General features: G+C 29.4%; 3 protein-coding genes across 3 annotated transcripts; 2 read left to right on the top strand and 1 right to left on the bottom strand.

Moving 5' to 3' along the window:
• The first annotated feature begins 5,581 nt into the window (after positions 1–5,581).
• On the top strand, positions 5,582–7,060 carry LOC112691545 (uncharacterized PE-PGRS family protein PE_PGRS20-like). The gene is made up of 3 exons (XM_025565827.1): positions 5,582–5,643; positions 6,005–6,494; positions 6,634–7,060. The coding sequence occupies exons 1-3, from the start codon at positions 5,582–5,584 to the stop codon at positions 6,784–6,786; spliced, it is 705 nt and encodes a 234-aa protein (XP_025421612.1). The 3' UTR covers positions 6,787–7,060.
• A 7,486-nt stretch (positions 7,061–14,546) lies between these two features.
• LOC112691524 lies at positions 14,547–19,047 on the top strand. Its single transcript, XM_025565795.1, has 5 exons — positions 14,547–14,742; positions 17,920–18,081; positions 18,169–18,354; positions 18,413–18,634; positions 18,707–19,047. The coding sequence occupies exons 2-5, from the start codon at positions 17,962–17,964 to the stop codon at positions 18,905–18,907; spliced, it is 729 nt and encodes a 242-aa protein (XP_025421580.1). The 5' UTR covers positions 14,547–14,742; positions 17,920–17,961; the 3' UTR covers positions 18,908–19,047.
• LOC112691523 lies at positions 17,152–24,475 on the bottom strand. Its single transcript, XM_025565793.1, has 5 exons — positions 21,188–24,475; positions 20,984–21,120; positions 20,725–20,900; positions 19,104–19,446; positions 17,152–17,800 (listed from the first exon to the last, which is right to left on the bottom strand). The coding sequence occupies exons 1-5, from the start codon at positions 23,649–23,651 to the stop codon at positions 17,636–17,638; spliced, it is 3,285 nt and encodes a 1,094-aa protein (XP_025421578.1). The 5' UTR covers positions 23,652–24,475; the 3' UTR covers positions 17,152–17,635.
• Positions 24,476–25,790: the final 1,315 nt, after the last annotated feature.

Consider the following 25,790-nt stretch of genomic DNA (forward strand, 5'->3'; position numbering starts at 1 on the left):
GGGTATGGCGGACTGTGCCTACGACAGGGGCGCGAATTGCAAAGCGTCGTCAAGTTGTGCAAAAATCGCATTTTTATCCTACAATCAAATCGTAATTTTTACATTGTACTCTTTGAAATACCTAGATGTGGTCTGTTTGTACACACTGCGTGTGAATTTAATGATGGAATTATGATAATAGCACAAGGACATTTAAATAAAAAATTTCATATGAAGAAATTATCGATGAATTTGCTAATCATAAACCGAAAATTCCAAATTTTCGAAGTTTAAAATTAACATCGTAAAAAGTATAAATTATATACTTAAAAATAGTAGTAAAATTAAAGATTAAAAAAATTTCGTGACATCAAATTTTAATTGATTGAGAAGTGTATTTTCCTAAGCTTGCCAGGGGCGCTAGCCAGTCTACCTACGCCACTGACCCTTACGTTCACGTTCGTACTTCGAAATTCATGATTGCATCTATCAAATATGTACAAATTAACACGATTATAAAATACGAACATTTTAAGCGTTTACAAATTTTAATCGAAAAACAGATATAGTATGTTCAACGAATATACGAAATATTACTATATAAATTAAAAATTAATCAAGTAAAAGCCATACATAACAGGGAAAATTTTATTTTCTATTGCATGAAAAACATTAAATACATCACTCTGTGAATTTAGGCAGATTCAAATCATCAAATACATTGTTTTGATGTAAAATATTAAGGAAGAAAAAAAATGGGCTCCACAAAGGCGACAGTGAGGCACAAAAGTGGCTACGTAGCCTTAGAAGTACAACAAGAGATGGAAATGAGCTTTGTCTTTTTCATTGTCACGATTTTCAAGACTCTCAAAGTTACACGTTATCGCAGTCATTTATATACTAATTTATTCATATCTTTATTTCATAGTTTATGGTTTTGTATAATTCATAAAATTTGTTTATTTCAGCTATTAGTTAGTATAATACGGGTATAAAGTTATGTATTTGTTATTCAGTAAATATTTAAAAAGTATATATCTCACAAAAAATGCCATATAAAAAGAAAATAAAATCTACTTAGTCATTATCAAATTTTATGTTAACACTGGGGCACTATGAAAAACAAGACTTCAACATTTTTTCAATCAAAATGAAAAAAATCGATGGCACACTAGCAAAAATGTATCATATACTTATATCTTATATAACTTACACATTTCGTTAACCCAAGGAATTCGCACATGAATTTTACATCACGTGCATCACACATATATATATATATATATATATATATATATATATATATATATAACAGACATCATGATCCATGATGTTTTATACCATATACGAGTATATTTTGATCTATGTAGAAGACGAATATTTAACTAGGATCCATGTATAATATTTTTTTACGGATATAGGGTAAGTACAAAGAAATATTGCTATATATTTATAAGCTGGACGACTAAGTATTAATTCACTGCAACGCAGACTGCTCTTTTTCAGTTCCCAAAATAGAAAAAATATAAGAATTACAATTTTTAATCAAATATCAACAGCATACTGTGACATAAACAGTAGACAGTTATTGACTATAGATAGTAGACATGTATCATTAGTTGTTATCTAACTACCACTAACAGTTAAAATGTTAGATACAAAATGCTTGTCAAAATAATACTTACAAAGATTTATAATATTATTATGACAAGTACTTTTTATAGCTAGGGGCAGTACATTTTATGTTGCCTTAAGCCAGCAAAATCGTAAACATGCCATGACCCATATCAAATTAATGATTATTATTAAGGTTGAACATTAACATTTCGAATAATTGTCGTATTTGTAAAATATTATTCAATATAACTTGGTAATATATGTGTATTACCTACCTGTTAAATATAAATACAAAACAATACACCTAATATTGGTTATAATCTAATATCTATAATGCAGTTGTAGTACAATGACGTGTGGATGTACACGCATTTAAACATAATATCTACGTAGAAACAGAATTTTTTCATTTTACTTTGTATCATTTAACAGTATTTATTTCAGTACAACAAGTAATAACAATAAACATGTTTATCTAGTAGAAGAATTGATAAATATATGATCTTGCAAGTATCATAAATGATTAGTCTATGTTTTTTTAGAAAAGTAATTTCATTTTTTTTTTTTTTTTATGTCATAGTTATAAATTCATAGACATTTATTTATTTTCCTAACTTGATATAATTAACAGTTAATTTTTATGTTAATTTTACTGTATAATTATATCTAAATTTAAAACAAATGTTATAGTCGTTTGTATAAATAAATAGTAAATACATAGGTCATTTTAAATTAATTACATAAAATGGTTTAATGACGTCAAGTTATATTACTCAATCAAAAAACAATACTGTTGACGATAAAAAATACACATTCAAATACAGTTTACGCATTCGTAATATATATATACAAACAACACTATGATGAAATTATAATTTTCTCATCAATGACGTATTTACGATTATTCCTAGAGGAACGGGGTATCCACTTAGTAATTACTATAACAACATTATTAATATAGTTTTATTTATAGCGTATTTTAATCAATATAAATAAAATATGGAAATAACATTTACTCTTTCTACTTTTAAAAATGATAAATATTAATAAAAGACAAAATTACTATTGTATACTACTTATATATATATATATATATATATATATATATATATATATACAAAGAAAAAGATCATGAAGGGATTCACCCTCCACCAACCAGGCTCTTTTCATTAGTACGTCACTACTTGCCGCACCAAATAGCAGTACAGAATATGTTACCAAGAGTTCTTATTTTATATACAATATATTTTCAAAATATATAATTACATTTAACTATTTCGTATACACTCTGATTAAGCCTTTGAAACCGGTCAGTTATAGATTTCTATCAATATTTATTTATGAAATTCAATAACATTTTGCGTTTTATATATTTTATTCAATTAAGAATAAATTAATTTAGATAGTAAAATTATTCCTTACGGTACGGATTCCGTTATTCGGACGGGTTCTTTCTTGGGAAATTTCTATTGTGCATTTAATATAAATTAATAATTTTAATTTATTTTATTGTAGTTAAAATTCATCATCGTATTTAATTAAAAAGTATATATTACAATGCATCAATTATCCATTATTTTATTACAATTCATATTATGTTATAATTGATTAAAGTATACTTCTTTAATAGATGATTTAAATTTAAGCATTATATTCATAAATTGTCTACATTATTTTATTTATTTATATTCATGTTTTACTACAACTGCCCTGTGTAACTATTTTTTAAATTAACTCGTGTTTTCAGAGCTAATAATTCTCATATAGCGATATACAAAGTAGAGTAGGCCATGGGAATAGGTACAAAAATAAATATACATAATTCAGTATATTTTAGACGCACAAACATTTTATTAGTATTTTATTATATGTAAATAAGCGTCATTTAATTTTTTTTTTAATAATATCAGGCATATGATACTCAAATTATTTGTAGCATCAAGCAAGTTCAAAAACTTTAAATTAATGCTCTGAAGAAATTCTTCATTAATTATTGAAATGTCCGCTCTAATCTTATCCTTAATGGTCATCCAAGGTGTGAGGTTTTGATTTATAAACACGTCTTAAGATATCTCCAAAGAAAAAAGTCGTATACCGTCAAGTCAGGTGACTATATGAGGTCAATGCACAATCCCAAATTGTAAGATGCGGTGACCGAGGAACATCTAACGTACGACATTCATTGACAATGCAATGGGTGCCCCATCTTGTTGAAATCAAACATTCATCGGATTGATGGTTTGCCTTTATCTGCGCTACTCTGTTTTCAAAAAGTTAAGCTAGTCAATGTAACTGGCACTATTGACGGTCATATTATTTTCTTGTTCCTCATAAAAATAAGGACCGATGATTTACTTTTTTGAAACAGTACATCCAAAAGTTACTAACACTCCAATGTACCACAGTGACAAATATACGGCATTATCTGATGGATCAAATGGGTTCATTTAAAACTTTCTACTCCCATTAAACGTAAAGAAACCCTATCCGTTTTTTGCTCTTCTCCCGTGCCCCACTCTGTATACTGACCAAATTATACTTAGGAGTTATTGATGTAAAGTTTTGATAGGTAGAACACACGAATAAATAAAAATAATAAATAATCAAAAACATTACAATAGATCACTAATGTAAAGTGTAACATTGTAACATTACCATATATTATATTTGTAATTTATTTACATTGAGGATGAGAAGCAAACGAAAATAAATCTCCCCGAAGCGTGAGTTTCCTGAAACCGAAAATGTATCGATAACGATAAAATATTACTTTGTAGACCTTGGATGACGAAAACAATGAAGTAGCAATTGTCTACCATTACTCACAAATAATATAACTTATTACTTTATTAGTAATTTTCCTGAGGCATCAACATTTTGAAATGATTAATTGACAGTTAGAAATAAAAATATATGCGTGACTTCTAACCTATGATCTACCACGAATATTTATTTAATTTATAACGGTTATGATTTTTACTTTCGTTCTGTACAGCTTACCGATTTACTGTCAGACACTACATTTTTGCATACTTATGACTTTGTTTTTCATTAAATCAACAAATGTTTGTACTCGATACAGTTGGTTAAAGGTCACGTTATTTTGAATACCTAAAGAAGACGTGTATTCGTAATGAATAAGTGTAGGGTATAATTCGTTGGTTTTAATGAAATAATATTTCTTGAAACATTCAATTTTATAATTCACACATTCAACGATGACCGTGGTTTATGAAATAAAGTAACAAAATAAGCCAAATAAAAGGATAAGCCATAGGGATTAATTTCTTAAAAGGTATAACATTATTTATAATGTTATTAAAATGTTGTTAAATAAATAATGTTTATTATAAATATAACATTATTGGATAAGAAATAAGACAAATAAGATATGAACTGGAGTATAATTTTAAAATTAGCTTTTTTTAAGTAAATATGAATAAAATTTTCAATTATAATCATAAATAATATATACATAATTATTTTTTTGTTTAAGTTCAAAATCGTTACAACTTATGGCTGATTATTTTACGCTTATTATATAAATGTTGAATTATTAAATTTGTATAAAGCTAAATAATTAACCTTATAATATTTACTGTATATGATTGATTTAGGTTTTATGGTTAATAATATTTCATTCGACTATAACATTATTAAAGTAAACCTAGATTTTAAAACCTATTGATCTATATTTCATTATTTTTAACATAAGCTTGTAATTATAATACAATTAAGTTAACTGAACCATTGCAACATATTTATTGTACACAATCGTTCAAATTAATTAAATTCGAAATGTGACATTTTAAACAACCAAATATGAACATAATATTTCCTGCTTTTGACATAAATCTCATCCGATACGGTTCTGCGGCTGGAAATAATGGATATAATATTATTATGGTCAGCAGATTTTGTAAACAGATTAATTTAAAAATGTATTATAAATACTCATGAAACTTCAAAAAATCAAACATTAGTCATGGATACATTGAACGTAGATAGGTCTTATGGTATTGAAGATTATAGTCCTTCGAGAAGCGGGTAAGTAACCAATATATTATATTTGACTTATCGTAATACAATTATTTTTCTTATCTTCATAAAACCTTTTTGTTCATTATTATTTTTTATTAAAAACTTAAGCATTTAAAAGTTATCTTGGTATGCTATACTATTAGAAGAAAATTTATATAGTTGAACATATGTCTTTTTATTATGTATTGATGGATATTAAAAATACATGCCATCAAGCTTGGATCCAGAAAATTTCACAAGGGGCTCAAAAAAAAAAAAAGTCCTATAATTACCTTTCATTTATTAGTGCTAAGTATACTTTTCAAATAGTATATCTTGTTGATTGTAAAAAAAAAAAATAATAATAATAATCTATTCATTTTTTCAGTTTAGGCCTGGAACCGTCGACATTAATATCGGTGCTGGCGTTCTTCGCATTTCTTTTACATGCCCTTTTAATACTGCTCATACCAACGCTAAAATCGTTTTTCGCTGGACCGTTCTTCGGTCATGGATACGGCAATGGGATTGGCTATGGAAGCGGTTTCAACGGTGGATTCGGCGGACAAGTGCTGGGTGGCGGTGGTTTCAACAACGGTTTCGGCGGCGGTTTCGGCAGCGGTTTCGGGTATGGGGCTATACCGTCCATACTTGGTGGCGTCAACGGCATTTTAGGCACAGGCTTATTGGGCACAACGGGTCTATTGGGCACAGGATTGTCAGGACTCTTTGGTCCGGGAGTGGCTGGCTTAGGCGTCGCAGCGCCTGCAGCTGCGGCAGCGGGAGGGACGTCGAACACCCGTGTCAGAAGTCACGACGGTCAGACGATTGGCGACGAAGATACTCAAAGATGGCAGTCCGGTGACAATGACGAACAAGTGAGTGAGAATGAATATATATAATTGAAGTATAAATATAAAACGGTTTAAAACAGAACTATCGGCCAACGGTTCAAGGCACGCGAATGTGCTCCGTCGGACTAGTAAAACAAACGAAAATATAATGAATCGTTTTCAGGTTAAACCCGTTGCAGAAGTAGTCGAATCGATGGGTCGAAACACTCGAAAGATAAACACGAACAAACTGCAACGTAAATGTTATTTTTATTTTTGTTTACCAGGTAAAATTAAATTTGATCATATGTTGGTTTTAAAAGAACATAAATTATAATATTAGAATAAGTAGGACAACGAGCTCTTAACATAATTATATCAACGTATAGGTGTACTGAACTCCGAAATAAATACTAAATAGTAAATGCAGACAATACCACAGTGAGTGTAAAAGATCCAATCATCAAAATATATTTTTAATTACCAAAAATAAATTTTAGTTTTTGCTGATATATTAGATTAATTACAGATTAATAATTACACACCTGAGCTAAAATTTAACCAATTTGCTAGAAATAAATTGATATACTTCATTTATGCATCAGCATTTTTTGAGCGCCAAATAAAATTTCAATTCATATAAGTTATACAAATCTTATAAACTATTTTTTTAATAAATATCATTCATAAAAATGATCGATTATACTAAATAACTATTGTATTTAAATAACACATCGATCATTATCAATAATAGTCAATAAGTAATTTACGAAATTTGTTTAGTACTTGTAATAGTTGTAAAAATTTAATTAATTTCTTAATTGTAGATAATTTATTTATTTGGAAATATGTTCAGAGGTAGAAGTTTTTTGTTTGTTTTCATTAATAATAATGAATAAGCTCTTTGATTTGTACGTAAGCTTTAAAAAACAATTAGTAATATGTTTATTTATTATGTTTTTTTTTTATATATTTAATTTACATAACATGCAATATTTTAAATTTAGTATGTTTTTTCTAAGTAGGATTAAGAATTAATAAACTACTATAGCATTAATTATTATTATTATTCATATGGATTAAACGGAAAATCAATATTATACCATCAAATTGAATAAATATAGCGTAAATATAGCGTGAGGTATAAATGTCACCCATAGCCTTTTTTTATTTTTGTAGGTATATAATTTTATATCAACTAAAATTATAAATATTAATTAATTGGCATGAGAATGATAATTACCCAAAGGCTATGAATAAAAATAAGTCCACATGGTCTGTGAATTGAACCGAGAAATATATTACCAAAGATTGAATTGTTAAGACATTTTATTTTTCATAACCATCCCCTTCTTTCCTATCACTCAGTGTTACTATATTATACGAAGAATATATTTTAACTAAACACAAATTACTCCTTAAAAACTGACTAAATAAAAATAAAATCATAAATATTTATGTATATATCATATTATTATGTATGTATACAATATCTATTTTTAAATCTTTACTTATTTTTAAAAAATTAGCAAAAATCATTTTTGTTCGTGTATGTAGCAAAATGATACTTGTCGTGAAGAAAAATTGTATAATAACTGTACAATTCTATGAGTGTAAATGAAAGAAAATACTGAAATATATACTGAGACAAAATCAAATAACAAAACTTTATATTACATCTCTGCATTGTTGTATCACGTATTCATATTCATTTAGAATAAGATAAATAACGTAATTTACGTAATAAATGAATTAAAACATATATTAAACATGTATATTAATTTTGGTTTTATCAGTATTACTTATTGTGACACTCTTTTTTATTTTCTTTTTTATACAAACAATATTTCATTCGTTTTGGCTAGATTTGGCAGTATAATAAACCTAAATATTATATTTGGTTAAATGTTAAGATTTAATACTCAATGTACCCACCTATGTTAGTATGTTACATATTGATTCAAAACTATTCAAGTCATTGGACTTTAGCAGTATAAACTATAGTCCCTTGATTGAAATGACTTCACTTACAGCGTATGTGCAATCCATGAGTAAATTTTTACCTGATCCCTACTCATCATTACGGTGGTCGTAAATCATTTTCGGATTACGAACAATCAAAAATAATACGTTTAAGCGGTGAAAGAAAATAGTTTGGCTGCGCATTGCGTGACAGACGACGGACAACAGTCTGAAGGAATAAGATCAAATTATGATGACATGGTACGTTACACAGATTTTAAAATTACGACAAATAGATACTATTAAAAAATACATTCCTCGCTTCGTACGGAGTCTGATAGTTTCAGAGGAGAAAAAAAAGAGTACTTAACAGACCGTATCAATTCGACATTCATATTTTGTTATATAAGTTGTATATAAATTTTAACATACGAATACAACTGCATTATATTCCATATTTATAAGTATAAAATAATAATATAAATATACTTAGTGTACGTCATATACTCGTTATAGAGTAGACCAACTCGTGAATGGTCCGTATAGCTGTTCTGCGGTTAGGTAATGTTAAAAGATAACCGCTATAACATTACAGCTGTATCATTAAATCACATTAGCAATATTACGATTACTTAACACTAAAAACTTAAAAAAAATTAAGCCTAAAAAATTTTCTTTACAAAAATGTTTACATAACCAAAATTTCTTTTCTGTTTTTATTCGCGTATTGTATGTAATGTCGAATCCGACGTTCACTCGATCTCGTACTCCTCTAATAACTATCATAATTCGAAAATTGTACATAATACTGATGATTTAGTTGATCTCGATTATAGTATAGACCCTTATGTCTGCATGTCCTCACATCACAATGATTTCTGATTGAGCGTTTAAAGTGGATATTAGGAATAAAAGTAACCGGGAAAAAAGTCCCCGTTGAAAAAGTCCCCGGTAAAAAAATTCCACGGAAAAAAAGCTCCCGGAAAAAAAGTCTCCAAATTAATAATTGATTTAAATTCAGTCTTTTATGCACAAACAAAATAAAATATACAATAACGTATAATATAATTATATAATTTATTATAATAATATAATAATATAACATAATAACATCTTAAACATCTATAATATTATTTAAAAAATATAAGAATGCAATTATTCAGATATAAAAAATCTCTTTCTTATATTTTGACCTATTTGCTTTAAAAAATTAGAAATATCTGTAGATTTGTCCCCATCAATACGCTAACATAAAATGTTCAATCGAAATTCAGTTCAAATTTTTTTACCAGCTTTTGTTTTTTTCCAATTAATTTCTCCTACTTCAGCCAATGCCATTCTTGCCTTGTCCATTCCAACTTCTTGACGCATTTTTGTTAGTAATTTCCAAATACTGGGATGTTTAATACCGCCGAGATGGGAAAACCTATTGTTCTAGCCCTCGCAAGCAATATTAGTTCTGTGCGATTGTCAACCAAATTTATTTTATAAATAAAATAACAAGTATAATGGAAATATCGTTTTATTTATACTGTAACAAGAGACTTTATTCCTAGGGACTTTTTTTTCCAAAGGACCTTTTTACCGGGGATTTTTTCACCGGGGACTTTTTTCCGTTCATCTTTAGAGTGTTAGGATTCATAACGCATCTGTCTAAATACTTCAAACTACTAAATTCTTCATATTGCGCTTAAGTTCGTCTGGTTTTATAATATGGATATCTTATACTGCTTTTGATTCTGCTTTTCTTAGAACGCAGATTTTTAAGAATAGTTTATATTGTGTTAGGCATTCCCCATTTACCTCACAATTATACCAATACAATATTATACCAATGCTCAACATGCCTAGTCTTACTGAACGAAGGAGAATATTGAATTTAAAATGTATTCACGGTTTAATTTGATTCTCCATTATTGTTACCTCCTTATCAATTTTAAAATCCTTTCGCATACTTCTCGTTTCCAGAATATCTTCTTATTCCTAGCTCCAACAAAAATTGTTTTCAAAATGAACCTCTAGGCATAATATTTCACTCGTCAATGATCACTCCTCATCTGATAATAGCTTTTTAAATATTCTATTTCTGTAATTTTCCTTATTTTTAAAATTGTATTTATAATGTCCTACTATTACAATGACATGGTTATTGTACTGTTACTCTAATGTTAAAAAAGAAATCCTGTACATCTATAGAAATATAAATAAATAGATACTTTTATTCGAGGTAGTGCAAACAAGCGTAAGTAACGTAAGTTGTAGGCACATAAAAATGCAACAAAACCAAAACAGACTAAAATTAAAAATTTTTCACCGATATCGAGTCCAATATTATTTTATATAGTCCGGTATTCTATTTTTCAGTAAACATTATAATTTATAAATTAAAAGTTTTAAACTGAATTGTATTGTTTCGTTTTAGATCTACTTGAATGCACTGCGTTACGCCGTCACAAAAATGTTTAGGCTGCACTTTCAACGTTATAATTTATAGTCAAATTTTCAACATACATTATACCTACTGCCGTAAGATTAAAAACGCATTGTTACTCGCAAGAATTCAGTAGCCTAACAAAATTATCACGAATAACTTGAAGCGTCCACCTATACGGTCATTTGTAATTAATTTATAATTATCTTGCTGAGAATTCATAGAATTCTTTGAAATGGGCTTGAAACTATTTTATCGTCATTTTTTTAATTAAATTCAATGAAAACACGCATTACTGTGATGTTTGCAACGTTTTCACAATTCAATACATATTTAAGAATATTTAATAAAAATAAAGCTGAGAAACGGATTATGCAATGACTTCCCGTTGTTAAGAACAAGTTGTAGCAGGTACTTGTACTACAAGGTAGACGTCGGAAAATAAATTATCGATTATCAAGGACGTATTCGGGGTAAAGGTATTTTAGATGTAGAAATGTCTCTTCCGCAAAATAACTTCGGTTGTATAGACGCACAACGTAACATAAAGATGGACGTTTAATGATGATAATTTAAAAATCTTAATAAAATTACTCAATAATATCGTCACCCTGCGCCGTGTTTAATTTTACAGTCGTCTACGCATTAGTTTGTTAGTGTCGGTTAAAATAACAAACGCACGTAAAATGTATAATTTCCGATCAGCTCAAATTTATACATGATAAGGATGAGTATTTGCAATATTTAAAAAAAAAAATTAACACAGATATCATAAAACAATTATATGATAGACGTTTAAGATCGTTTTAGGTCTCTCGGTTCAACTTTTAACTGAAATAATGAATCGATAGTTACAAATTAGTGAATCCGACATTGAAAATGTGAGGACACACCAACAGAAATTTAACGTTATTGATCGTATTCTGGGCAGAGTTGGACACTAATCGGATTAAAAAATTATTCGAATGATTGTTTGAATAAAAAATTATTCTTTGACCATTTATTTTTCATTCGAGTATTCTAGTCCATTTTTATTCATCGTTTTAATTTTTACAATTACATATTCATTATTCATTATACAACGAGTTATTCTAGATTTTTTTATTCATCATTTGGTTACTCATTATTCATCGTAGTGTTTAGCTCAAATGATTCGTAGATAATTTAAAATTCCAACTGTATTGAAAATTGAAACCGGTGCGTTTCTTTTTTATTGTAATATTATTTACTATCGAAAATGTCAAAACCAAAAAAATCATAAATAATATTGTTATCTATGAGGAGCTAATCTAACTGGTTTGGCATTCGATACCCATACGTTGGGTTTTACTGCTTTTTTGGGTTTTACATTTTTTTTTATTAATAAGAAATTAGATATTATTCGCAATTTATTTGGTTAATTTATTCAGAATAATAAATGTATTCACAATCAAAACTATTTAAAATAAAATATTATTCTTTATTCACAAAATAATTAGTTGTTCATATTTTTATTTTTTATTCATCATTTTGATTTGTTTTTGTTCAACTTTGATTCTGGGACGATTTGTTGATTTTTTTTACCCGAGAAATATAGCGACCCACCATAAGCTTTTTTTCCAGTAAAAAAAAATGTACTCAAAGAAGAAGTTAAATTGCAAATAAAGTGGCCCACGTGGATAGAATACAAATCGAGGTTAGGTTATACGTCATAAATAACTCAATAGCTTCACGGACTACGAACAATTCAAAATAATAATCTGGAAAAATGTCTTTTTATTTTTGACCTTTCGTCACATTTTGAACGTTAATGCAAAACCGCTTCCGTAGATTATGCCGCGTGTGAACGGTTAAAACCGACAATAAACGTTAAAAATGCAATAATCGGGATATAATACAAACCTATCTCAAAGGAACTATGTGCTACGCTTATTTTTTCAAGAATCATACCGTTCTCTACCAATAGGTCATAGCTGGTTTTTTTCTTTCCGAAAACCGGGAATGAAGGTACACTTTTTTATGTTTATAATGACGTCCGCCTACTTTTATATTTTCCAGACGATCGCTGATTATCCAGACTATACGTACGAAAGTATACAAATGTGATTATAGATTATAATTTATGAGCTAAACGTTTAAAAACCGGACGACAAACGTAATAAGAACTGTTGAAAAAAATTACTTCGATCGAGCGTACATAATCAGTGGTGGCTTTTAGAATTTTTCTTGGGGAGGATCCTTTGAATATTATTATTTAATCATCTTATATGTATCGTCTATAGTTATCCTATCCATAATCAGAAATCGGGGGGGGAGGCTTGAGGGGACAAAGCTCCCCAGAAATGTTAAGTACAAGTCTTATCCCCCTAGCCCTAAAAATTGTTAAGTGACTAAAAATACAATAATTATTATAATTGTAAAATACATTTTTAATAACTGAGTTAAAAAAAAATAAAAATATTCTGTGATAAAAATTAAATCAAATTCGTAAGATTTTACAAACTTATTGTCATGACTTGGAACGATCGTAATTAATGTAATAATAATAATATGTAATAATACCCGCATTGGTTGTTTAATTTAATTAGTTAATAATTTTCGTTTAGAATACATACTTCATAAATTTTTAAGATAAGGCACCTATTTGTTTTTTTGGTTAAATTGTTGAGTATGTCAAATTGTCAAACTTTGTAAGTTGCCTTGTTGAAATAAATAATTGCATACAAGGGTACCTATAGGTTTAAAAAACAAATAATGGTCAGCCCCCTCACTAATTTCACCAAATGTCCGCTTATGATCCTATCACAAAAACGTTTAACCCTGTGATTCTTATACGAACGAAAAAAAAAACATAACATAACATATGATACATCACAAACATTACTGGCAGGGTAGTCATACGTAACACATCAACATTTAATATTAACAACAAATTTAATAATTAATTAAAATTAATAATTTAATAATTATATTTTTCCAATATTCGTATAGACGTTATTTACCGTTTACGGACGTTTCGAGATGGTCGAACATAATATGGTTATTTATTGTTGTGATAAAATTGAACAATTCGTTGGGGGAAGGAAGGTTCACAGAGCAGTCAAGTGCCTGCCACTTGTAGGGTACTTACACGTTTATGATCACAGCCTAAACTCGAGATCCCGGGGAGGGGGTCCATATCCCCTTTACTCCCCCCCCCCAACGCCAGTGGATACCATCGTGCAACGGTGGCCCGTCGTAACCGCACGGAACACGCAAAACGCTTAATTTGTTGCATAGGCTAAAATATATGCTTTTTTTTTTTTTTGTTTATTGCTTTTAACTGCACACTTAAGGATCTTGTCATACTCCCATTTCAAACGTTAACAGCAACGTGTAACACAGTTAAAATAGTTGGTGTATAGTTGATAATACATCTTGGAATTTTAAAAATATGTAAAATAATTTAATAAAAAAAGTAAAATCAAAAAACAAATTCTACCATAATATATAGAGAATAGAACCACAGCACACTTTTTAATTTCGTACGAACACATTTAACATTTCGTATTACACAAAGTATGTCGTACTGTACACAATTTTAGTCCCTGATTTGTTCAAATCGTATTGTTCACGTCCGTAAACGATTCGATACCCGCACGTGTTGTATTTGCCGTGATCGCTCCCGCAGGTAGGTGGCGCCACCGACGTGAGAATAATGCAACCTCGTGAAAAACATGAGAGACGAGTCGCACTTATCGCGATATCAAGTACAACGATTGTACGTAATTGTTTACAATCATCCGAGTCAGGTACAGTATAACTGGTCGATGACTTGAATTAATTGCAACAACAATAATCGTTTAAACCGTACGAATCGGTCACTGCGTACCGTTACATTCACGTGCAATACTGAATTAATTTAGTGTTCAAATATTTTTGGTGAGTATTGTTCACATACCGACTGTTTTGCTTGGACGTATCGCAAACTCCGATTGTAAACAACTGTTCCGGTTGTTTTTTGTTTGTATCTTAAGCTGCGTATGTATTTTTTTCTCGGTTTTGCTGCTATTTTTCTTTATCTTTCTTATTTCGAGATCGAACGACGTTCAATCTTTTTTCGCAACGTTAGACAGCTGTAATAGTTTTTATAACTTTCAATCAGGTTATTTATAATTTGTAATATATTTTCATTAGCCGTAAAGAATACCTAGTGTGAGGGGGGCATTACAAATAAATAATAAAAATTGCATACCTGTTACACCATTTGAAAAACTATTAAAACACCTGTTTCAATGATAATTAACTGGAGTTCAATTTATAAAAATAGTATTAGACTTACTAGTGTACTTTATTATTAGACCTGGCATTGAGTAAAGAGTACCAAATTTCACAATTCATTTATTTTTATTTCATAGTACTAGGGACATTATGTAATTTGTGTACTAATTATTATCCGTTTAAGATTATGAAAAACTATTAGTAACTAATGAGCTTAATAGTATAATGGGCAAGTTAAATATTATTTAATAAACCAATATAAATGTTATGTTATTGTTGTAAATAGGTAATTATTTTACAATTATCATTATTGATAAAAAAAAATCCTTGGCTTACCATCAGATGGGAAACTATAAAATATAATTAAATGTGATTATCCTTTTTAAAGATATTTACACATTTTTACTCATCAATTATACATATTCCTCATTTAAATAATAAACATAATAAATATAAATGCTCTCTGAAGTATAATTAAAGCCAATTTAATTATATATTAAATATTTGTTACCATTTCATTTTTTAAAAATTTAATATTTAATTAACGTCTGATGATAGTTTGCATTTTAAAAACTATATCAATATTCATCTATTACAAGGTGTTAATTAATTGACAGTTACGACAAAAAAAAATCAATAAAAAGATACTTATTAATATTTTTTAAAAAATTATTTAGAAGTAAAATTTAAATTACTTTTTAAATAATATATTATGTAAATAATTAAATTCTCATTATTGTTAATTGTATACCAGTCGCAATTTTATTGATTTTGTATATACCTGACACTTTAATTTCGAAACAAGTCATACCTTACAAATATAATACTCCAGACTAAAATTTTCTTAATTTTTAAAATTATATTTTAAATACTTTTTTTTTACGATTTTTTTTGTTTTTACTAGACAGTAATTATATTTAATATTAATATAGCTAATTCCAGCATTATTTTTTAAAATATAATAACATAAATGACATGGAGTACTGCTGTAATATTTAACCAATATATATGTTAGTGTATGTATGTGTATATGAGTTTTTTTTAATATACAGAATGTATAAGCATTAAGAAATAAAAATAATAAAAAAAAAAGTTAATTTAATTTTCAGATTTGATATAGTTATTTTTTGAGCTTAATTAACTAGAAAAAAAACAAATATTTTTCTTTTAAACAGTTCATATTATTTACAGTTATTATTATAAACATTTAGATATATTTTTCTTTTCAAGAATACAAATTTGTTAATTACTATGTTACTCCTAAAACTTACTGACACATTTTTATTTAATTAGTTTTTAAGTTTAAGTGATTAATTTAATAACATTCAATCTTTACACTTTTAACAAAAATAGAAACTCCATACATTAAATACAAATCCGACCCAATTTTATTTAAATTATTTAACATAATGATCACTACTTAATATCATAGTAACATAAATACACATATATAATGTATATATGTTAAAGATTAAATTATATATTTAAAATCTAAAAAAAAAAAAAACAATCAAAATACTATGATAATAGATAGTAATTTAATATTAGTCTCAAATATTTAATGTTTAAAATGATACTTAAAAATTGAATTTCAAACCAAATACACATTATAAATTAATAAACTGATATAATATAAAAGAAAAAAAATATACCGGGTTGTATGAAATGTTTGCAGAAAAATTTAATAGGACAATTTTTTTTAACTATTTACTAACATTATACAACTAATAAACATGACAATTAACATAACAGTTCAAAATTTATTTTTAATTTTATTGATAAAAATTAAGTTAAATTCCAGTCGACAATAAACTTACGGGGACAATAGTCAAAGTAAATTAAGTTTTAACATTAATTGCACATCTCATTATAATAACATTAAATAATTTTACTTTAGAATTTAGAAAAAATATGAGATTTTCTGGCAATATTATTTAAAATCATATATCTATGTAAGAATTAATGATCGATTTGGTATAATTATTAGTTTAAAAAAAAAAAATATATATATATATATATATTAATGTAGAACAGATAACAATGTGTGGAAAATAACATAATTTATAAACTAAAGTAGTAAAAACTTAAACATTTAAATAAACACACCTAAATAAATAGGAGTACCAAAATCAATGATTTGTGTGATAAAAAAGAAATTAGTTATTAATACTACTAAAATAATATGGGTCAGTGCTAACAAATAAAAAAAACCAATACAATGTAAAAAAATCTCAATATAATATTGACTCTAAAATGCCAGTGATAACCTAATTAAATAAATGAACCCGTATTGGTTGAAAACTAATTTACTAAAGTATATGTATCAATAATTTCTTATTGTTATGAACTAATCAAAAAATACAATTCAGTTGATAAAAATTAGATGTAAAAAGTTTTTCTATATCCACTTTAATATAGGTATTGGCTACCTAATTGTAATAGCCTTAACAATTTTTTCAACAGTGTCAATTTATTGAGTAACAAAAATTCATTATATAAACCTCATAAAAATATTAAATTTTGAGGCCGCATTGTGAATAAAAAATGAATATATTTAAGTATTAATGTTGTCAACGGCATCTTTTAAGTATGTTTGCAAATTTTGTTGACATTCATCGCCAGTCCATTGCTGCACTAAGATATGTGTTTCTGACTCTAATGATTTAGCTAATTTATCTTTGGTTTCTTGTTTTTGGAGTGCTTTTGAAGTTTTCATTGCCTTAAAAAAACAAATATAATTAATTATTATTTTAATTATATTAATACCCTATATAACCAATTACTTCTATTCACTTCTGATAACTATGACTAAATCAGACAAAATAAAACTTTTTTCAGATTGAAACTATTATAAAATCAAGTACATTTAAAAATATAAATATGTGGATTTGTTATATTTTGTATACCTTGATTAGCATAGTTAATGTATATAGTATATCTACATTTACAACAGTAACAGCTAGCAAAACAGACAATGCTGTATTCATATACCCAGGACAAGTATATTTTATATACATTTTTTAGATTTTACATTTATATTACCTTTAAATTATTACTCTAATACACATTTTTCATTTTTTTATCAAGGCGAAAAGTGAACGAGATTTAGGTATATGTGAACAGAATAACGTATGCAATATTGTACACCTAAGGTTTTGGTTTCCAAATCAAATTGAACGTATATGTAAATGTCCAAATCGTGAAGAATGTCCGTGGAAGTGGAGCACAAATGATAATCAAACAATGCCTTTAGACAACCGTTCACAATTGAAGGTTTTTAAAAATATAATTATTATAAAAATTCACTTGGAATTCATAAACTTATGTTTAGTTTTGCAAACCAATAAATGAATTACCTGATTGCACAATGAAATCTAATGAATCAATAACAATAATAAAGAACAAAGAAGACAATAATGTTCAAATTAAAGCACAGGTTCACTGTAATTGCCCACATCACACAAATTGGGTATTATCAAAACATGAACAAAATGACCATCACAACGGAACTACTGATATAAGTTATATTAAAGATCTATTCAAATGTAAAAAGGTATATTATAAATTTACACACAGGAAATATTAATTTAAAAAGTTTATACATATTTAAATATTTGTTTTTCAGTTAAAGGATTGCAATACAGGAGAATTTTGTGGATTTATAAGAAGTGACTTTTATTCAACATATACTAAATGTACTTGTCCATATGGTCATTTATGTTTACACAAAGATAGACAAGAGAATACAGCATATGAAATGTTTTTTCACGGAACATCATACAAAGCAGAGTGCACTCTCTTAAATACTAAATCAAATGAAGTCTGAAAGAAATGTATATTAGGCTTAAATCAGATACTTAATTACTGCAATACTTAATGAGACTTAACATGTAGACTAATTATTACTGAAAAGAGAAATCAAATAATCCGAATTTAAAAAAGAAAAAAAATGTTTATAATTTTTTATAAGTTAAAGAAATTATATGATAATACTTAGTTGTTTAAAGAAATAAAAAACTAACCTGTAAAGATTGTCTAGCTAATGATTTAACTAATGGTATTAATTCATCATGGAATCGATCTGGCCAAAGTGTTCTTGTCACTAAACCATAATAGTGAGCTTGTCCAGCAGTTAACCTTTGGTTACCAATAATCATTTCAGCAACCAAAAGTCTACCCAAAATAGTTGTAGCTGCACCTTCGGCAATATGACCTAGTTGTGCATATGGTGTTTCAAATGTTGCTTTGTCACTGGCAAAAACCAAATCAAAATGAACTAACATAGTAGCTCCAAGTCCAACTGCTGCTCCATCCACACCAGCAACAAGTAATTTAGGAAAATTACTTAGGCTTGAGATAAACTTCCTAAGATAAAAAAATCAAAAAATCAATAATTCAATAGTAATAAGCATGGGTCAGTAATCCATGACTTCTAAACTATTTTTTGTGGCCTGTAAAAAGATGATACAATATTTTAAATTTTTTCATAATTTAATTCAATTAAGTTCATTAATTAGTTAATAAAATAATAATGAAATATTTTTCAAAATGATTTGCATAATTAATTATGAGGAAACTTCTAGTTAATTTGAATTTTTTAATGGTCTTACTATATTCAATTTGGGGTAATCAGGCAATTCTCTCATACAATTTACAGAGGCATTAAAATAGGTAAGTGAGCAAATATTTCCATCATAAATTAATAAAAAAATAATAAAATATATAGTATTACACCAAACTAAGCTTTTATTTATTTATTTATTAACTATTTTCGATTATGAAGTAAAGAAAAAGTAAACACTTCGTGCCCAAGTGATTAATAATCATCAATGTCCTACAAATCTAGACTATAAGCTATATGATATTAAAATATTGATAAATTAATTATAGCGTCAAAATTACACTATTTAAAAATTATTAGAAGTGGTTTTAATTCAAAAATATGGCCTCGAATCGAACTTTTTAGTATGATGTCAAACTTCAACCTAGCATTTTATTCTGTAATAGTAGTAGAAGAAGGAGTGTAGGACTACGGACCAATGTTATAAATAACTAGTCTATAATCAATATTAATATTAGCTTTTAATATTGTTCGGTGGGTTATGAACTTCGATTATATAAATTATAAATAGTACAAAATAACAAAACCAAAATAATTATTCCAGTCTATAAATAATTCAATAACACAAGAAATAATCAATGCCCTGTAACGTTTGACATGTTAGAATTTATTGCTGTTCATATATTTATTGAGTTCGAACTAATTTAATTTTTGAATTATTTTGTTCGAGTTCGGTTCGGTTTTTATAAAACTTGGTTTGACACTCGAACCGAACACCTAAATTTCGGTTCAATTTTTCGAACTTCGAACAGTTTTACTTACCTCTAAAAATTATATATATTATAAAAACTTTTTTAATTTAATACCAAAACTTATATTATATATTATATGATTTATAAAAGTTATGAAATTAATCATTATTAGTTTTATATGTAGAACTTCAATTGTATGGTTAAAAAGGTGATATACTTCAAGTATATAGTACTTTTTTATGTAGACCATCTTATGATTCTAATTAATTGTATATTAATTTAATAATTATATTTAAGATTTATTGTACAAAAAATAAATTTTAAAATTACTTGAGAACAGATGAAATTTCAATAGCCGCTTCTTTACATTTCACTGGATCATGATGTATAAGTGGTGCAATATCTAAACCTTGACAAAATATTCTACCCGCTGATGAAACTAAAACTACTTTACAGGTATCATCATTTTCTAAATTATTCAATTCTTTAATTAGTTCTTTCATTACCTACAAAATTAATATAATGCAATAATTTGAAACAATTTAGATTACATAAAAAAAATTTGTTTTTAATTAATATAATAACTTACTGATATATTTAAAGCATTTTTCATAACAGTTGACACAGGTGTTAATGTAATATGTACTACTCCATCATATCGCCGTATAGTAATTTCATTATATTTAGTATCTTCAACTTCTTGTTTAATGCTTTCCGCTAATGATTCTATTTAAATGAACAAGGTACAAATGTAATTTATTACATTTTTAATTTTAAAATAAAATTTACTTACTCGATAATTTTGATACTTGTAATGATTGTTTTTTAACTTTTTGACTGACCGGAGCCTTGGTTTTAGCACAACTTTTATTTGTTACTTTGCTTGTTTCTGTAAATGGCTGATCATCCAAATTTAACAAAATATCATCAGAGGTCTTATTTTTTCTAGTATATACTCTCAAAGGTTTTACAGGTGCATGTTTTGTAGTCACGTTATCAATAGGTACATGTACAGGTATTGGATGTATTGGACTACCACCAACACTGGATGCTTCACTACTAGATGAATGTTTTCTAATAATTTTAGATTCATCAGCTGGAATTATTTTTCTACCAGAGAAATTTCCTAAGGATTTAACAGACTGATCAGAACCCTGTGAATCTAACGAAGTCTTTCTTGTACATTTATTTTCAGGTGTAAGAGATGGAGTACATACATCAGAACGTCGACCAAGACGATTGGATGATAAAGCAGTACTGGCAGGAGAACTCATCTTAAGCATAGCATTTTTTACCAATTTAGTTTTTAACATCAAGTCTTTCTTTTTACGGCGAGTTGATGGGAGAATATTTTTGGAATTATTATTACCTGGAGATCTTCTTTTTTCAAGAGAATAAATCATATTTATTGCTCCTTCATCACCCAAAAGTCGATTAATTTCTCTCATGGTTCTTGCTTTAGCAACTTCATTAGTTTTAGGTTCAGACTCAACTTCTTCGATATTATCACTAGCAGTCTCATCATTAAAGGTTGGCTCCAATTTTACAGTAGATTGACGTTTGTCAGTATACGATTTAATATATTGATCAATAGCTATTTTAACTTCAGGTACATCACCAGGTTTTTTCCGTTTTTGAGCAGAACCAAGATCCGCTTTGGGCAATAGTTTCTTTTCGGTTTCTGCTTTTCTTTTTGCAAAGTGAGAATCAAACCTCTTTGGCCTGGAAACTTCTTGAAGTTGTTTCAAAGCTATTTGTTTTTCTATTTCTGGATCTAATTTCGGTTTAGACCTTTTAGTTCTAGTTGTGCTTCGAATTATTTTTTTTTTCACAACTGGTTTTGGTAGTTCTGGAACTTTGTTACCATTTGTATCAGCAGTTTCGATAACCTCAAAATCTTCAAGAATAGCAATTAATTCTTCATTAGAAGATATTTTCTCATCATTTTTATCATCTGATATATTATTTATTGACTGATCAGCAGACTGATCTAAACTCTTCAAGGTATTAGTTATTTGATCAATGTGTTGAGAATCAGATTGTGAATCATTATCTTGTATAGACTCTTTAGAAACATTATTGGACAACTGAACATTGGAACTTGGACTTTGACTATTTTCAACAGACTTTGATGTTGTACCTGCATCAATTTTTTCTAATTTTTTATTTGATAATTCTTTTTTAATATTTAATTTTTTTGAACTTTTATTAGAAGTATTAGTTGAATCTTTAGATTTCCCATCGGGAGTTTTTAAAGGAGAAATTTTATTAGCTAATCGATGGGTCAATTTCATAGAAAAAAGTTTATCCGGCTTATCAACTCGAGTTATTGGATATTTTTGTTGAAATCGTTCAAATAGTTCTTTGGCAATTTCATCTTGTGTGACTATTTGACTAGTCATATGAATATAAGGTACTTTGACACCAAATCTAGGTTTTAACATTCGTTTTCCAGAACGAGGCAAAGTTTCTTCGGTTAAAGAGGAAATATCACGTCCAGCAATATGTTGAGGAATTGTAACTGTTACTTGATTTTTTTTCACAACCAGTGTACCATCTGTGTTTTTAGTTTCATAAAGTTGGATATCTTGTTCCATAGTTTGATCAGTATTTAATGATTCATTAGTATTTTCACCCTTAATCTCAGATTCATTGGTACTGGTATCCATATCTTCAGTTACACTCGCATTGGCTAATTCAACAACTTCAACTTCTTGATTATTTTCATCTTCAAATATCTGATTATTTTCAATTTCAACTTCAATTTCCTGATTATTTCCAATTTCAACTTCAATTTCTTGATTATTTTCAACTGTAATTTCTTGATTATTTTCAACTTCAATTTCCTGGTTGTTATCAATAACAATACAATCGAGTTTCTGGCCGTTCTCATCAACAATAGTCATTTCAGACACATTCAATTCGGGTTCATGAGAATCACTACAACTGTTGACAACAACGGTACTGTTGCACATGCTTTCATCCACAATCTCCATCTGATCATCTTGGATACTGTCGTCACACGTTTCAACAACTTCCATCATACCATTGGTGCCACTGTTGTCGCCTTGCTGCTCTTGAATTACTACCTCTTTGTCTGCAGTATCTTCTAACGTCCGGACAGCAATCTCTTCTTCTACGTTCAATTTGTGCATCTCAGGTGAATCTTGCACGCCGTTAGTCTTGTCCATATCCAGCAGAACTACTTCGTCGACGTCGGAACGACAAGGAATCTCGTTCACCTCGACGACTTCCATAGCGGTGCGCAGCAGTAGTACAGCACTCGCGAGGATCGCAACCGCGAGTACGACAGTCGGCGGTTGACGCTACGACCAGAACCACTCGGCAACAGCTAAAAAATGTAAACAACGAACACGAGGAACGTCGACTGGTAGTCGCGAGTACCACACGCACGGGAATTCGCACAGCCGATCAAACGGAAACAACAACACCCCGCTGACGCCCGCACGAATAGATAAGAGAACGAAGATCCACGGTGGTCGGGAACGTCGGTCTTCCGATTCGACGACAATCAGTGTTTGTTGTTCGCGAAGGCTACGGCACGTTATTGGACGTCGAGCATTTTCGTTGATATTTTATTTTTTCTTTTTCTTCTACTTCTTCTTCCTATAAGCTCCGTAGGTTCGGGGTTGAGCACCGCGCGGTCGACGGCGAAAAGGCGGCGACGAGGAAATACGAAACTTGAACGCGAGCACCGGTTACGGACGGGGTTAACGGCGTCTATGGCGGATACGCGGTGCACGACGACGGCACGGACTCACGCGGCAGTACTTGTCGCGGACGTCGGACAAGAAGTAGAAATCGCCATCGAAACGCCGTACCGATCACGACCGGACACACAATTGCAATACGCCGACGGGCCGACAGTCAGACGCGCACAAGCACACAAGAACACAAGCACGCACACACGCACACACAGACGCGCGCGCGCATTGACACGGACGCGAATATACGAGCCGACACACACGCACACATGCGCGCGCGCGAGTTTACAAAGATAAATAAAATGTTCGTGTCGAACACTGGAACGCGGACCGACCGCGTAAAGCGCCGTGGCACACATGTTGCACGCGCGCACGCCGTTCTGTTGGCGGCCCTGACGCGGGTTTCCATTGGGTGCCAAAGTCCGCCATCGACCGTCCCGCCGCGGCGGCGGTTAAACCATGTTTACCGTACTGAGTTCGTGGCCCGTTAATGAGTGATTGTCACCGATTTCGCCGGTACGGTACCGCGATAAATCGTGTCGTTCGATCTCGCGCGATGCGTTCGCGCCACGTCCCCGGGGGGACCTAGGAAACGTGAACCGTAAAATATTCGCCAACATCCGGGTCTCGAGAAGACCGAACATGAGCAGCACCGACCGTCATGGTGATTATTTGATAACGGTTATCATTCGGCTGGCACCTATGAAGCCCGCGTGTTTTTGAACCGTCGAATTATTGCGCGCGTGATACCGCGTAAACCGAAGCGTTCGCGAATTGTTTTCCTACACAGCGGTTCTCGATCTTTTTGAGACCGCGATCCCCTTATGCCGCCAACATTTCCGACGACCGTTTTAATATGATAACATTTCGAAATGGTTATAAATTAATATGCTTTATTTACAGTTTTGATTGAATACCCCGAACTTTTAACAATTGTAATTCTCAACAATAATGATGATACTTACGAAAACACCTCGCTAATTATTTTATATATAGGCGACCCCCAGTTTGAGATGCGCTGTACTAATAGATTATGTTAACCGTTTAATTTAATCTGTACTGTTATCGTCATTTATGATTTTTTCAGTAGTAGGCCATTTGACACTCGTTTCCCAAAACGACTCCCGTTTTACAAATTGGTCAATTTCCAAACGGCTCCCGTCAAAAAAGTTCCAACGAACAGGTAAATTCCTAAACAGTTCCGGTTATTTACAACAGAAATTCCTTCCCACTTTATTTTACTTTAATTCACTTCATTTTAATTTTGGTAGCGATTTTAAACGAACATAATATACAAATTTACAAATAGCGTTGATATCTTGAGTCGTCAAATCATTTAAATCGTTCGGTTCAAGTTGATTTAGGAGATGTTTTGATTGCTTTTCGTGTATATTTTCTTGAGCTTTACGCTTTAAACTATTACTTATCTCCCTCCTCCTTAGACATTGTCATCTAAATGTGAGTGGTGAGTGGTTGTGTTCCAGATGTCCATCATACATTTCACCAATACTGTTTCGCTTATAATAAGACTTATAACCACGCGTTGTACATTTCCAACTCTATATTACTGGTGAATTTTATATAGAAAGTTAGTGTAAGCAAAATTGTTATCGACATTATATTGTCAATATTTTAGTTATAGTTATAGTTAATAATTAGTTATAGTTCAAT

The sequence above is a fragment of the Sipha flava genome, unplaced genomic scaffold, assembly GCF_003268045.1.
Source record: "Sipha flava isolate LNK unplaced genomic scaffold, YSA_version1 64_pilon_pilon, whole genome shotgun sequence".
NCBI lineage: Eukaryota > Metazoa > Arthropoda > Insecta > Hemiptera > Aphididae > Sipha > Sipha flava.